Source organism: Lonchura striata, chromosome 36, assembly GCF_050655825.1.
Source record: "Lonchura striata isolate lonStrDom1 chromosome 36, ASM5065582v1, whole genome shotgun sequence".
In the NCBI taxonomy this organism is placed as follows: Eukaryota; Metazoa; Chordata; class Aves; order Passeriformes; family Estrildidae; genus Lonchura; species Lonchura striata.
This window is the reverse complement of record NC_140738.1, coordinates 4,248,512-4,261,752: the sequence shown is the minus strand read 5'-3', so window position 1 is coordinate 4,261,752 and position 13,241 is coordinate 4,248,512. Positions and strand designations below refer to the sequence as shown.

The following is a 13,241-nucleotide window of genomic DNA, read 5'->3' as shown; positions in this document are numbered from 1 at the left end:
AGAGGTCTGGCTTGGCTTATACCCCCACCTCCCCTGCCAGTGGGGCTGCTGCCCACAGCAGGTACGTGTGATCTTCTCGCTGCTGAGTACAGTGCTCAATCCAGGCTTGCCCTCTGTTTCCCTTGTCACTCCTTTTTTACTCATTTCCAGGCAAATTGTTTTTGACACCTTTTAACTGTGGTTTTCCACCATTCCTCAGGTATCTCTCAGTCCACAGGCATTGATAATTTCCATCTACAAAAGCAATTTATTACTTCAGTTTTTGAGGTCTTTCTGTATAGGGGATTGATTCAGTACTCAATACTTCTTGCCACGAGAACATAGATTTTGTGAGCTACAATGCCAATTATTCTCATAATTTAAACATTCACTTATAACCCAGCTGCCATGTCCAATATGGGGATGAATCAAATAAAGTATACAGCATAGCATTAATGGCAATTTCCCTTCTTGCCTGTACAAGCCACAGGCTAAGGCCAGACTATAAGAACTCTTTGACTCAAACACTCCCGATCCTCCTGTTTGAAGTGGCAGTGTTCCTCTGCCAAGGAGGTGTCGGAGGCGTCTCAGGGCTTATTCAGGCAGGGCTTAGAACCAGTGATGCAAGCTTTGCCTTATTTCTCAGTTAGGTGTTATTCTTTGTACCTGCCTTGGGTCATTTGGGTCTTCCCAAACCATTACCACCCAGTCCTGGTTGAAAGTTAATTTGGTATCACCCGGTTTAGATGTGATAGTCCATTCCTCACGGTTCTTCACAAATTCTTTTATTTTGCTGGCATGAATTCACCCTCTTTTCCATGGTTGGGATTGCTGCTTTAGTAGTACCTGGAAAGGACTTCTTAATAACACAGTGTTAAAAGAAAAACAATACTGCATTAACTTTCACCATTAGTTTTCTTCAAAACTTTCTGGGTTTAACTAAAAACTTTTTCTATAGCTGCTTCTTCTTCTTGTGTCCAGCTGTGCTAATTGCTGCAGAGGCCAATTCTTCTTCTTGTGAGCTATAACTAGTTAAATAAAAAAAGACTAGCCCAAATTTAACACAAGATGTATCACATCTCTTGGTTTTTTGCTTTTTAGGCAACATCCAACTGTTTTAGTCTTACAGACCCATTCTTCAGAACAAAAGCCTCCTTTCCTTAACAACAAAAATCAGAAGGAAAAAAAAGAAGTCTTGTTTAAAAAAATAAAGCACATTGTGAGAGTCAGCTATCTCTGCTTTGATCTTATCTCTATTGGTGGTCCCCCTCTCCCTCTTTTTCACAGCTTTGCCTTTGACTGTACTTCCTCACTCCCCTCCCCTTGTTGTCACTCTGTCTAGCAGGAATGGGGGAGAACTTACAAATAGCGACGGTATGGGGATTTTGGGGTGTATTTCGCTCTTTCTCTTTCTCTCTCTTTCCCTTTCTCTCTCTTTCTCTTTTTCTCTCTTCTTCTCTCTTCTCCCTTTCTCTCTGTTTCGCCCTTTTTTTCTCTCTTCACATTTCAACATCCACATTCCAATATCAGTCCACTTTCTAACATTAGTCCTACATCCTGGAGAGGTGAGTCTGCCAATCACCTCTCCCTCCTTTTTCAACTTCCTTACAAATTTAATTACTTTTGTTATGTGTGTTCTGCAGGCCTTTAATTCACGGCACCCTCCACCAAGGCTACCAGCTACCCACAGCTGACAGTGCTAAAGCTAAAGACTTATTTTGCTGTCACAATTTTCCATTCACAAGCTTGAAAGGGTTTAGGAACAAGGTAAACAAAAACTTACGTCTGAAGTGATCTTGCCTGCAATAAAAAATTTAAGGCAATGCTTGTTAGTGCAATATAATTTGCAAAGAAGCCAAGGTTTGATTTGGGAAGGGCATCTGAGGACACAGAGCATGAGTTTTACCAATCTATAATTTGAAGAGGGAATAGACAAAATGTGGATACAGTGGGGGAGACAGCAAGTAAGGAATTTATCTCTGCAATACTCTCTTTTTGACTGCCAGGAGACACTCTCTGAACAGGTTCTTACAGTACAAACAATAACTGGATGGAAAGAGGCACTCTTGAATTTAAGCTTTGGTGTCAAAATAGGAAACTGCCCCTGAGCACTGCAGTGCTGGAGCACCCTGCCTGCAAACTCACCAGAGGCAAGCCACTGCTGCCACGCTGCAGGGCTGCCTGCAGCACAGAGGGAACCATGGCCAAGCCCTCCCTGCAGGCCTGGGTAATCCACACAAGGAATCACAATTGCTTCATAGCTCTCTAACTCATTCAAGAAATAGGAAACTGTAGTAAACAGAGATCTCCCTCACCATCTTTTTCATATGTGTGTGTCACACACCCACTGTGATGCTGGAAGTAACAAATTGTTTACATTAGAAGATACTGAAACTTTTTCTTCATCTAGCTTTGTAGTTTCCCTTTTCTATATGTAGCCACCTCCCATTCTGGGAAAAAATGAGCCCTATTTTTTTACAAGTGTTTTGTATGCACAATTTTATTTGCTGTTCTAGATACACTGCAAGTAGTTAGCACTTCCAGAAAAACTAGCAAACAAATAAAACAAAAAAACGAAGAAAGCAAAACACATTTGGGTACATGAAAAAGGACTGGTTGGAAGGAAAAATGTTTCTCATTGACCTGCCAAGCAGCTGGTGTTACCTTCAGTTTAACTTTACACACTGAGAACACTTGATTGAACAGCCTGCATTGACTCAAATTAATAGCAGGTTTTGCTATGTCACAGCTGTAAACTAGTTTTTCAATCCTAGAGTACAGTAAGTTATGTATTTCAAGATAAAAATCACAAAGCAAATTGGAAGAAATTTAGTACTGCATGAGGTGTGCACACAATTACAATTAATTTACCTCTAGAAGTCAGTTTATGACTTTCCTCTACTAGGATTGCAGTAGCTGCTATAGCTTGAATACACACTGGCCAGCCTTGATTTACTGGATCCCACATCTTTGATAAATAAACCACAGGTCTCTTTACTCCTCCCCACTCTTGAAACAAAACCCTATGAGCTACCCCCTTTTCTTCATTTACATACAGATGAAAGGGTTTTGCTAGTGAAGGTAAGCTTAAAGTTGATATTGGGGCTAGTTTTTACTTCTTTTTTCTTAGTTTTTCATTACCCTTTTTGATCCATTTTATATCATCTCCCTCTGTCAGTTTTTTTTATTCGAAAATTTTACTGCCTGTGTATTTCCTTCAATCCACAATCTATAATATCCCAATAATCTGAGTATCTTTCTGATTTCCCCCTTTGAAGAGGGAGGGGGAAGGGATAGAATCCCTGTGTTTCAGTCTGGGTTGAGCTTCCAACTACCCTTACTAAGCAATTGTCTAAGATATTTTACCTCTGATTCTACAAATTGCAGCTTCCCTTTTGATACCCTTAATCTTTTTTCCCCAAGAAAATTCAAAAGCTTTATAGTAGCCTCTCCAGCTTCAGCTTCCCCAGAAAGTAAAAGATTATCCACTTATTGGATAATTTATATTTCAGGGGGAGTGGGGAAAGTTTGTAGTATTGTTTCTAAAGCTTGTCCAAATAAGTTTGGGGATTCTGTAAGCCCCTGTGGTAGTTTTGTCCATCTTAATTTCTGTTTTCTCCAGTTAGTGGGTCCTTCCATTCAAAAGCAAAGATAACTTGCTCTCCTGGGCTAATGGGCAAGCCCAAAAGGCATCTTTAAGGTCCACTACACTAAACCACTGATGCTGGGGAGGAACTTTACTTAAAAGAGTATAAGGATTTGGTACCACTGGATAGCGGGTCTGAGTTCCTTTGTTAACCTCCCTTAAGGCTTGTACCAGTCTATAGCTCCCGTCAGGCTTCTTTACTGGGAGTATTGGGGTATTATGGGGAGACATACAAGGTTCTAATGTCCATCCTTTGTTAGTCCTTCTATTACTGGCTTTAAACATTCCCGTCCTTCTAAAGATACAGGATAGTGCTGTACATGTATAGGACAATTTTTTTTTCCTCAGTTGTAATCTTTATGGGGTTAATATTTAATCTTCCCCTATTTCCCTCCCCAGCCCAAACTTCCTTGTTAATTCTTCTTCCATCCTCCTGGCCTAGTTTTAAAAGTCTAGCTGTCATCTTCCCATCTTCTGGAACAACCCCTATTCCTAATTTCACCTGTAAACCTTGTCCCAATAAATTGCTACCTGCCCCTGGGACCAAGAAAACATCCCTCATCCAAAATTTAGTTTCTCCCTCTATTACCACATTTTTAATAACGGGTACTGTGAAACTCTCTCCTTTTGCTCCTGTTACTATTACGGTATCTTTGCTTACACTATAACCTTTTGGAATATTTAACAGAAAGGTTCATTCTGCCCCTGTGTCTACCACAAATTCCAATTCTTCTTCTAGGGGACCCACTCTTAAAATTATCTCAGCATTCCCCACCTGGACCCCACCTGCGCCCCCCCTCGGCCCCATGGCCCCGCGAGGGGAATTTGGGGAGGTGGGAGTGGGGCAGCGCCAAGGCCGGGCCCCCCCGCGCTGTCCTGGCGGGAGCGGCTGCAGTGGGGACCGAGTGCGGGCGGGAGCGGCCGAGAGCCCAACGCTGCCCCAGCCCGACCTGCCCCAGCTCCATCCCTGCCCCTGCGCTGGGATGCAGTGGGGCTGGGGGGAAGAGGGAGCCGGCAGTGGGTGCTAGGCCTGGGGGCAGGAGGAGAAGGGAAGGAGAAGCAGGCTTGAGGAACAGAATGGTCAAAGGATGCAGGTGGCAGGAGAGGGTGGGATTGTGCAGGAGAAGGAGGAATAGCAGGAGGAAGAGGCGTGTGAGAATGAGGAGTGACGAGGAGGAGGAGGAGGAGGAGGAGCAGAAAGAGGAAGCAGCAGAAGGTTCCACCCCTCCCTGTGTCTGCAGCCTCCCCCCAGCCCCAGGAGCGCTGCTCCCCCCACATGCAGCAGGTGACTGTGGAGGGGTATCCACGATTTTCAGGGGGTGAATCTTGGTGTTTCTGAGCTTTCTTGGGTTAAATGTTGGTGCTTTGGTTTTATGTGGCAGCTGAATCTTTATGTTTTGGAGGAGGTTTTGCTGACTTGTGATGTTTGGGGAGTTTTTCATCTGTGTCTTGAAGTTTGTGGTGTGTTTGGGCTGAATCTTGGTGTTTTGGTGGTACTTACAGACACAAGATTCCCAATGACTTCCTGAGATGAACTTGGGCAAGGTGGAACCTGCATTCCAAGGTGCTCTCCTCTTGTTCTTTCCCCAAACCAGGATTTGTCATTTCCAGGGTGTGGCTGGATGGAGGAGGAGAAAAAGCCCCGGAGAAGCTGCAGGAGGAGGAGCTGCAAACCCAGCCCAGGGAGCTGCGGGGAGGAAAGAGCCCCCCTGAGCCAGGAAGGTGGGCGGAGATCCAGGCGGAGCTCGGAGCTGGTGGAGAAGCCTCATGGCAGGGAGAAGCCGCACAAGTGCTTGGAATGTGGGAAGGGTTTCAGCTGGAGCTCCAGCCTGATCCAGCACCAGAGGATCCACACTGGGGAACGGCCCTACGAGTGTGGGGAGTGTGGGAAGAGGTTTCAGAGAAGCTCCACTCTCCTCAGACATGAGCGGATTCACACAGAGGAGAGGCCCTACCGCTGCCCCGACTGCGGGAAGGGCTTCAACCGCAACTCCAGCCTCACCGTGCACCGGCGCATCCACACTGGAGAGAGGCCCTACGAGTGTGGGAAGTGTGGGAAGAGCTTCATACGCATGTCTGGCCTGATCCAGCACCAGGTTATCCACAATGGGGAACGGCCCTACGAGTGCTTGGAATGTGGGAAGAGCTTTGGGTGGAGCTCAGACCGGAGAACACACCAGCGCATCCACACTGGGGAGAGGCCCTACGAGTGTCCCCAGTGTGGGAAGAGGTTTCGGACCAGCTCCGATGTCCTAAGTCATGAGCGGAGTCACACAGAGGAGAGTCCCTTCCGCTGCCCCGACTGTGGGAAGGGCTTCAAGCACAATTCCGACCTCACCTAGCACCGGCGCATCCACACCGGGGAGAGGCCCTACGAGTGTGGGAAGTGTGGGGAGAGCTTCTCACAGAGATCAACCTTGACCAAACACCAACGGAGGCACCACTAAGGGAAGCCCTGTGAGTGCCCCGAGTGAGGGAAGAGCTTGGAGTGAGGGAAGAGAGGGAAGAGCTTGGAGTGAGGGAAGAGAGTGAGGGAAGAGCTTGGTGCGCTGCTGCAGCTCCATCCCCCATGGGAGGATCCGGGCTGGATGATCCCCAGTGACCCACGTTGGGCAGAGCCCTGGTGTCCCCGTATGGAGAATAAAACAGAGAGTAAAGCAATGGAGCTGATAAGGGGGCCTGATATCTGAGGCCTGACTGAGCAGAAACTGTGGGAGACACAGACACAGTTTAAGGCTCCCTGGGCAAGAAGAGGAGACATTGGGGGGTGGCTGGGGTGTGACAGAGGGGATGAGGGGGTGACAAAGGGACAGAGGGGACATCAGAGCCCTCAGGAGGGGACAAAGGGGACCCTGGGAGGACACAGGGACCACCGCAGGAGGCCACAAGTGCCACCAGGTCCCTGACACCTCCCCTGTCCCCTCCCCAGGTGTCCCCGTACCAGCTGGAGTCACTGGTGAATGTGGTGCCACCCTGGGTGAGGTGGCAGCCACCGTGACCAGGTTACAGAGGGACGAGCAGCAGCTCATGTCCCCAGAGTCCCTGCACGGGAACCTGAGGAACTTCACCTGGAGTCTCCGTGAGACCCTGGAGCAGGGCGATGTCACCTCCCTGGGCCACCGTGGTGTCCCCTCTCTGGGCCAGGCCCTGGCCGTGCTTGGGGCCACCCCAGGGGCCACCTGGGCCGATGTGAGAGCTGCGGGCTGGGCCTGGCAGGAGTTGGTGGTCAGGCTCGAGGACAGCCGGGCCCTGCTGGCCTGGGATGCCACCGAGCTCCGCGACGCCCGCTGGGACGCGGCCATCGCTGCCATCCGGGCTGGGGACCTGCAGAACGTGGCCACCCGCAGGAGGACAGCTGGGAGCAGCCTGGTGGCCACAGCCCAGCAGCTGAAGGTGGCCCTGGGCAGGGAAAAGAGGGCCTCGGCAGGGCCACGCACAAGGCCCAGGTGGCTGCGGCCACCAACGAGGCCGTGGGAGAGGCCGTGGTGGCCAGCAGCCAAGCTATGGTGGCCACCAGAAGGGGACATTGGGCACAGGTGGCCCTGGGGCCGCTGGAGCGCTTGGTGGAAGAGTGTGAAGGAGGCAGGTGGTTCCCCGAGGAGCTGCAGCGCCAGCTCGGGGACATCGAGGCCATCCTGGAGGGGACAAAGAAGGCGTCCCCCGATGTCCCTGAGGCCTTGGTGGCCGAAGTGGCCGAGTTTGAGCAGCTGTGGGATGCCAGTGCCTGCCTGGGCAAGGATCACCTGCTGGGGACACTTGGGACATCCACGACCTCCTCTTGAGTCCCTGTGGTGGCTCCGGCGGCCCCGGTGGCCCCAGCAGGCGCGCCCTGGCCCAGCGGTGCCAAAAAGCCGTGGAGGATCTCCCCAGGCTGCTGCAGCGATGGCACCGCTCTGATGGCATCAGGGACAGTGACATCCTGGTGGACAGTGCTGGCGTCACCAGTCCCCTCCTCGCGCGGGATTTGAGACCAATTCGGAGAATTTTCTGGGAATTTTCATGGGCATTGTCCCACATGCTGATGGGAGTTTCTGGGATGACGTTACCAGCCGCACCTGGGGCCATTGTGAGAGCACTCAGAAGGCTTTTGCATTCCCCTGCTGCCTTTTGCATTTTTCTACTTTTTCTGTTGGGTTTGGCATTTCTCTATTGCCTTTTGCAGGTTCCTATTGACCCCCAGCATTTTGCTCAGGTGCTCATACTGATATTGATTATTGATAATTCCTTGCAGCTGCTCGCTGGCACAATAAAATCTCAGAGTTTGCATGGACAAGTCCAAGGCAGTGTGAGCTTTCTGCCAGGATTTGGGAATCCTTTACAAATCCAATTCTCACATCCCCGGGCCCCCCCGGTCCTGGCGCTGTTCCCGGGGGTCCCGCGGCTCTGGGGGGTCAAAGGGGAGGGGGCGGAACCCCCGTGATGGGTGGGGGGCACAAAGGGGGGTCCGAGCCCGGTGCTCGGGGGGGTCGGGGGCACTGAAGGGGTGCGGGTGCGGTTTTTGGGGGGTCCCGGTGCTCGGTGAGGGGGGGTCAGTGCTCAGCAGCGGGGGCTGTCCAGGGACCCCCCCCCCCCGGTCTCCCCAAATCCCAGCCGGGTGTGAAAAACAAAGTTCACTAAGGGATTACTAAACAAAGTTTAATCAGGGATAAAAAAGGGTTTTGGGGCTGGCCAAAGAACTCGCCCTCAACTTAACCCTTCGTTCTCCGGATCCGGTTCCACTGCAGGGCCACGAACACACTCCTGAGTTTTGACATTCAAACACTCCCGGGAGGTTTGGGTGTCCCAGGAGCTCGTGTTTGGGTCTCACCTCTGACTTGTCTGCAGGACATTCTGTAGATTAAGTCGATATTTTTGATTTCTTCTCATGGTTCCACCCTGTTGTTTCAGGCCCCCTGATAAATTCATAAATTCTTCTGAGCTTTGTGTCACTGGTATCACCTGGTGAGGCTGGTCTGCAGATGTGAGAAACAACAGAATTGCTTTACACCTGAGTCAGTCACACAAAAGCATTTTAACATTACATAGTCTCTATTCCAGTATTTATTATTGATCTATTTAATGTTTATCTATTTTTAATATATTAAGGCCTATGATATAATATCTTTTTATTACTCTAGCAGTAAATTTGTTATACGGTGTACACATAAATGGATTGATTTTATTGTACCAGCGAGCAGCTGCAAGGAATTATCAGTAATCAATATCAATATCAAGTACCACAGCAAAATCCTCGTGCTCAATAACAACGTGCAGAAGGCAATACAGAATTTCAAAAGCTGATTATTCTATTGTCATTTATAACCCGGCTCTGCTGCAAGGCACCGAGGGGCTCATTCAGCCCCTGACCCACCGCCACCCCCATCAGTGTCCCCAGAGCGTCCTCAGAATGTCCCCAAGTGTCCCCAGTGACATCACCCCAGGAATTCCCATCAGCATTTGGGACAATTGCAATGAAAATTCCCAGAAAATTCCCCGAATTTGTCTCAAATCCAGTGTGGTTTGGGGAGAGGGGAGAAGTGACAGCAGCGATGTCCCTGATGATGTCACCGTCCCCGACGACGGCACAGTGGTGACATCGCTGTCCCTGCAGCAGCCTCGGGATGTCCTCTGTGAAAAATGCATATTTTATGATTGGCTTTTTGCAAGTATTAAATTGAATAGGATTTGCATTATGTTACATTGATTAGTAGTGCTGTATTAACATTTTAATGGTAGGGTAAATGTAGATTTGTGGTTAAAACGGAGCTTTTGTGGTTAAAATAGAAACTCTGTGCGTGGGAAGAAAGGAATGAGGTACTTGCACCGGGACAGCAGCCGCAGGACACCGAAATCTTCCAGAGAAAAAGAATTTACAGCTTATTGTAAATGCAGGCGAGCCGGGGGGAAGAAATGACAATGCCTGACTCCAGCTCAGAAGGATGAATGGTTTCTTTATTAGAACTATACTAATATAGATTAATATACTGTTTAAAGGAGATACTAAAACTACAAACCCGCTTTTTCTATTAATATACTGTTTAAAGGAGACACTAAAATACAAACCTTCTTTTTCTAACTCCCAAATCTAACTCCTCACAACTCGTGACCCTCTCTGAGATTCCAGCCCCAGGTGGGTTGGATTGGCCCCAGGCTCAAACGATCCTCACCAGAACCCAACCCAGCAACCACCCCACAACAATTTGGGTAACAAATTGTTAAACAATTCTCCAAACACGTTCCACATGCTAAAACAAGGAACAGAAACAGAAATTGTTTTCTCTTTCGTTTCCCTCTGTGCTCCTCTGTGGAAAATGCTGGGAGGCAGAGCAATGTGCTGCCACAAGCGCTCCCTGATTAAAGGAAATTCACTCTCCGTGCCCCGCTCAGCCCTGCGGGCGCCGCGGGATTGAGCAGAGGCTGCCACTGCTCCGGGCTCTGTGGCTGGACAGGATTGATGCATCATGCATGAGATCGATGAATATGCAACAGGCTGCTGCTTTTGGGTTATTCCTTGTTCAAGGCGTGGCTTTGGCAGCTCAGTGCCCAAACCATCCGGACGTCCGTAATCCCTCGCTTTTTATTGTCTTGTCACTGTCCTCACCTCATTGTCCACATTGTTATTGCTCTGATTTTATCGCTGGTTTTTAATAACTGTTTTATTACTAATAAACTTTTACAATTTTAAAACCCAACTGACTGGTGTTTTCCACAGTGCCCAAAAACATCCAGATGTCCAAAATTCTTCACTTTTTATTGTCTTGTCATCGTCCTGACCCTCATTGTCCAGATTCTTATTGCTCCGATTTCATTGCTATTTTTATAACTATTTTGTTACTAATTAACTTTTTGAATTAGTAAATTTTTAAATTTCAAAAACCAGCGAGTGGTGCTTTTCACAGTGCCCAAGAACTCCTGGATGTCCAAAATTCATTTTTTATCATCTTGTGGTGTTCTCATCCTCATTGTCCACATTTTTATTACTCTGATTTCATTTACTATTTTTTTTTACTCACTATTTTATTACTAATAAACTTTTAAAATTTAAAAAACAACTGATTGTTATTTTCCACAGTGCCCAAAAACTCCTGGATGTCTGAAATTCTTAATTTTTTATTGTCTCATGGTGCCTGACCCTCGCTATCCACATTTTATTACTCTGATTTTATTTTTAAATTTTATTTTATTTTATTTCTTATTATTTTATTTTTATTTTTATATGTCTTAATAATTGTTTTATTACTAAGAAACTTTTAAAATTTCAGAAACAACTGATCAGTGTTTTCACAGTGCCCAAAAGCTCCTGGATGTCCAAAATTCTTCATTTTTTATCATCTCGTGGTGCTTTGACCCTCATTGTCCAAATTTTTATTACTCCTATTTATTGCTATTTTTATAACTATTCTATTACTAATTAACTTGTTTGAATCAGTAATTTTTAAAATATTTTAAAGAACCAGAACTGGCATTTTTCACGGTGCCCAAAAACATCCGGGCATCCAAAATTATTTTCTTTTTATCACCTTGTGGTGGCCTAAATGTCATTGTCCAGATTTTGATAACTCTGATTTTATTTTGCATTTTAATTTTATTATTTTTATTATTTTAATTTTTTATTTTATATTTTTAATAACTATTTTATTATTAATAAACTTTTAACATTTCAAGAACAACTGACTGGTGTTTTCACAGTGCCCAAGAACTCCTGGGTGTCCAAAATTCTTCATTTTTTATCATCTTGTGGTGTCCTGACCCTCATTGTCCACGTTTTTATTGCTCCGATTTTATCACTATTATAATTATTATTTCATTACTAATTAACTTGTTTAGTTATTTATTACTAACTAACTTGTGTAATAATTAGTTTATTATTAATTAACTTGTGTAATTAGTGATTAGTTTGTGATTTTACAGACCCGCGATCAGCACTTTCAGAGCTCGCCGCGAGCAGGAAACGTTACACAGGAACGAGCTTTGGATCGATTCCTGTGTGATACTGATCAATAATCAATAATCAATAACTAATGCTGGATCGATTCCTGTGGCATTGCTCAATAATCAATAATTAATAACTAATACTGGGACTATTAATTTGTGATATTGATTAATTAATAATAAATAATTGACATTGGATTGATTCCTCTGTAGCATTGATTAATAATAAATAATAATGAAGAGTGGATAAAAGTTTCTGTAATATCGAGTGATTAATAATAATTACTAATATCTAATAACATAGATTGATTCCTTTGTGATATTGATTAATAATTTATAATTTATATTGGATTATTTTATTTTTAACATTGATTAACACTATTGGATTTGTTACTTTGTAATATTAATAATAATAATATAGGATCGATTTCCTTGTAATATTGATTAATAATAAATAACTAATAACATAGGATTAATTTATGTGTAATATTGATTCTTAATAATCAATAATTAATAATTAATATTGGATAGACTTATCTGTAATATTGATTAATTAATCCTTAATAATTAATAATAGATCAACTTATTTTTAGTGTTGATTAATTAATAATCAATAGTTGATATTGGGTCTATTTCTTTGCAATGCTGGTAATAATAAAGAATTAGTAATTACTACTGAATTTATTTCTCTGCAATATTGATTAATTAATAATCAATAGTTGATATCAGATAAATTTATTTGTAATGGTTAATAATTAATAATTAATAATCAATAATCAATAATCAATAAATAATATTGGATTGATTTCTTTGTAATATTGTGAAAAATGCCGATTGAATGATGCACTGCTATTGATTATTGATAACTCCCTGCTATTGATTATTGATAACACCCTGCTATTGATTATTGATAACTCACTGCTATTGATTATTGATAATCTGCTATTGATTATTGATAACTCACTGCTATTATTGATAATCTGCTATTATTGATAACTCCCTGCTATTGATCATTGATAACTCCCTGCTATTGATCATTGATAACTCCCTGCTATTGATTATTGATAATCTGCTATTGATTATTGACAACTCACTGCTATTGATTATGGATAATCTGCTATTGATTTTTTATAATTCACTGCTATTGATTAATGATAATCTGCTATTGATTATTGATAACTCACTATTGATTATTGATAACTCCCTACTATTGATCATTGCTAACTCTCTGCTATTGATTAGGATGTGTGGAGATGAAGGAACAATGGGAAAGGAAATCTCCTTTTTTTCCTTTTTCCCCCCATTTTTTTCTCCTTTTTTTGCCCCTCTCCCGTGACAAAAGCGAAGATTTGATGAAAAATCGATAAAATGGGAAACGGAACTTTTTAAAAATTGCTTTTTAAAAAAAATCAGTGAACAATTGGAGCTGGGTAATTGGTTCTCTAATGACTTTAAATTCGTGCTTTGGGTTTTTTAATCAATGCTTTAAAAAAGAACCTTAAAATCCAAACTGGAACAAACTCCTCCAGTGCCACCAACCCCACCGGTGTCCCCAATGTCCCCAAACTCCCCAAATGTCTCCAAACCTCCCCAGATGTCCCCAAACCTCCCCAGACCTCCCCAAATGTCCACCAGGCCCATCCCTGCCATGTTCTCCACGCTGGGCCTGGTGGCACCTGTGGGGACATTGGGGACACGTCACCGA

At 44.7% G+C, this 13,241-nt stretch overlaps 1 protein-coding gene and 1 pseudogene across 1 annotated transcript; both read left to right on the top strand.

The window, feature by feature from the left end:
* The first annotated feature begins 4,672 nt into the window (after nt 1–4,672).
* Nucleotides 4,673–12,216, top strand: LOC146764056 (uncharacterized). Its single transcript, XM_085565645.1, has 2 exons — nt 4,673–6,082; nt 9,389–12,216. The coding sequence occupies exon 1, from the start codon at nt 5,248–5,250 to the stop codon at nt 5,965–5,967; it is 720 nt and encodes a 239-aa protein (XP_085421771.1). The 5' UTR covers nt 4,673–5,247; the 3' UTR covers nt 5,968–6,082; nt 9,389–12,216.
* On the top strand, nt 6,405–8,045 carry LOC146764057 (uncharacterized; annotated as a pseudogene).
* Nucleotides 12,217–13,241: the final 1,025 nt, after the last annotated feature.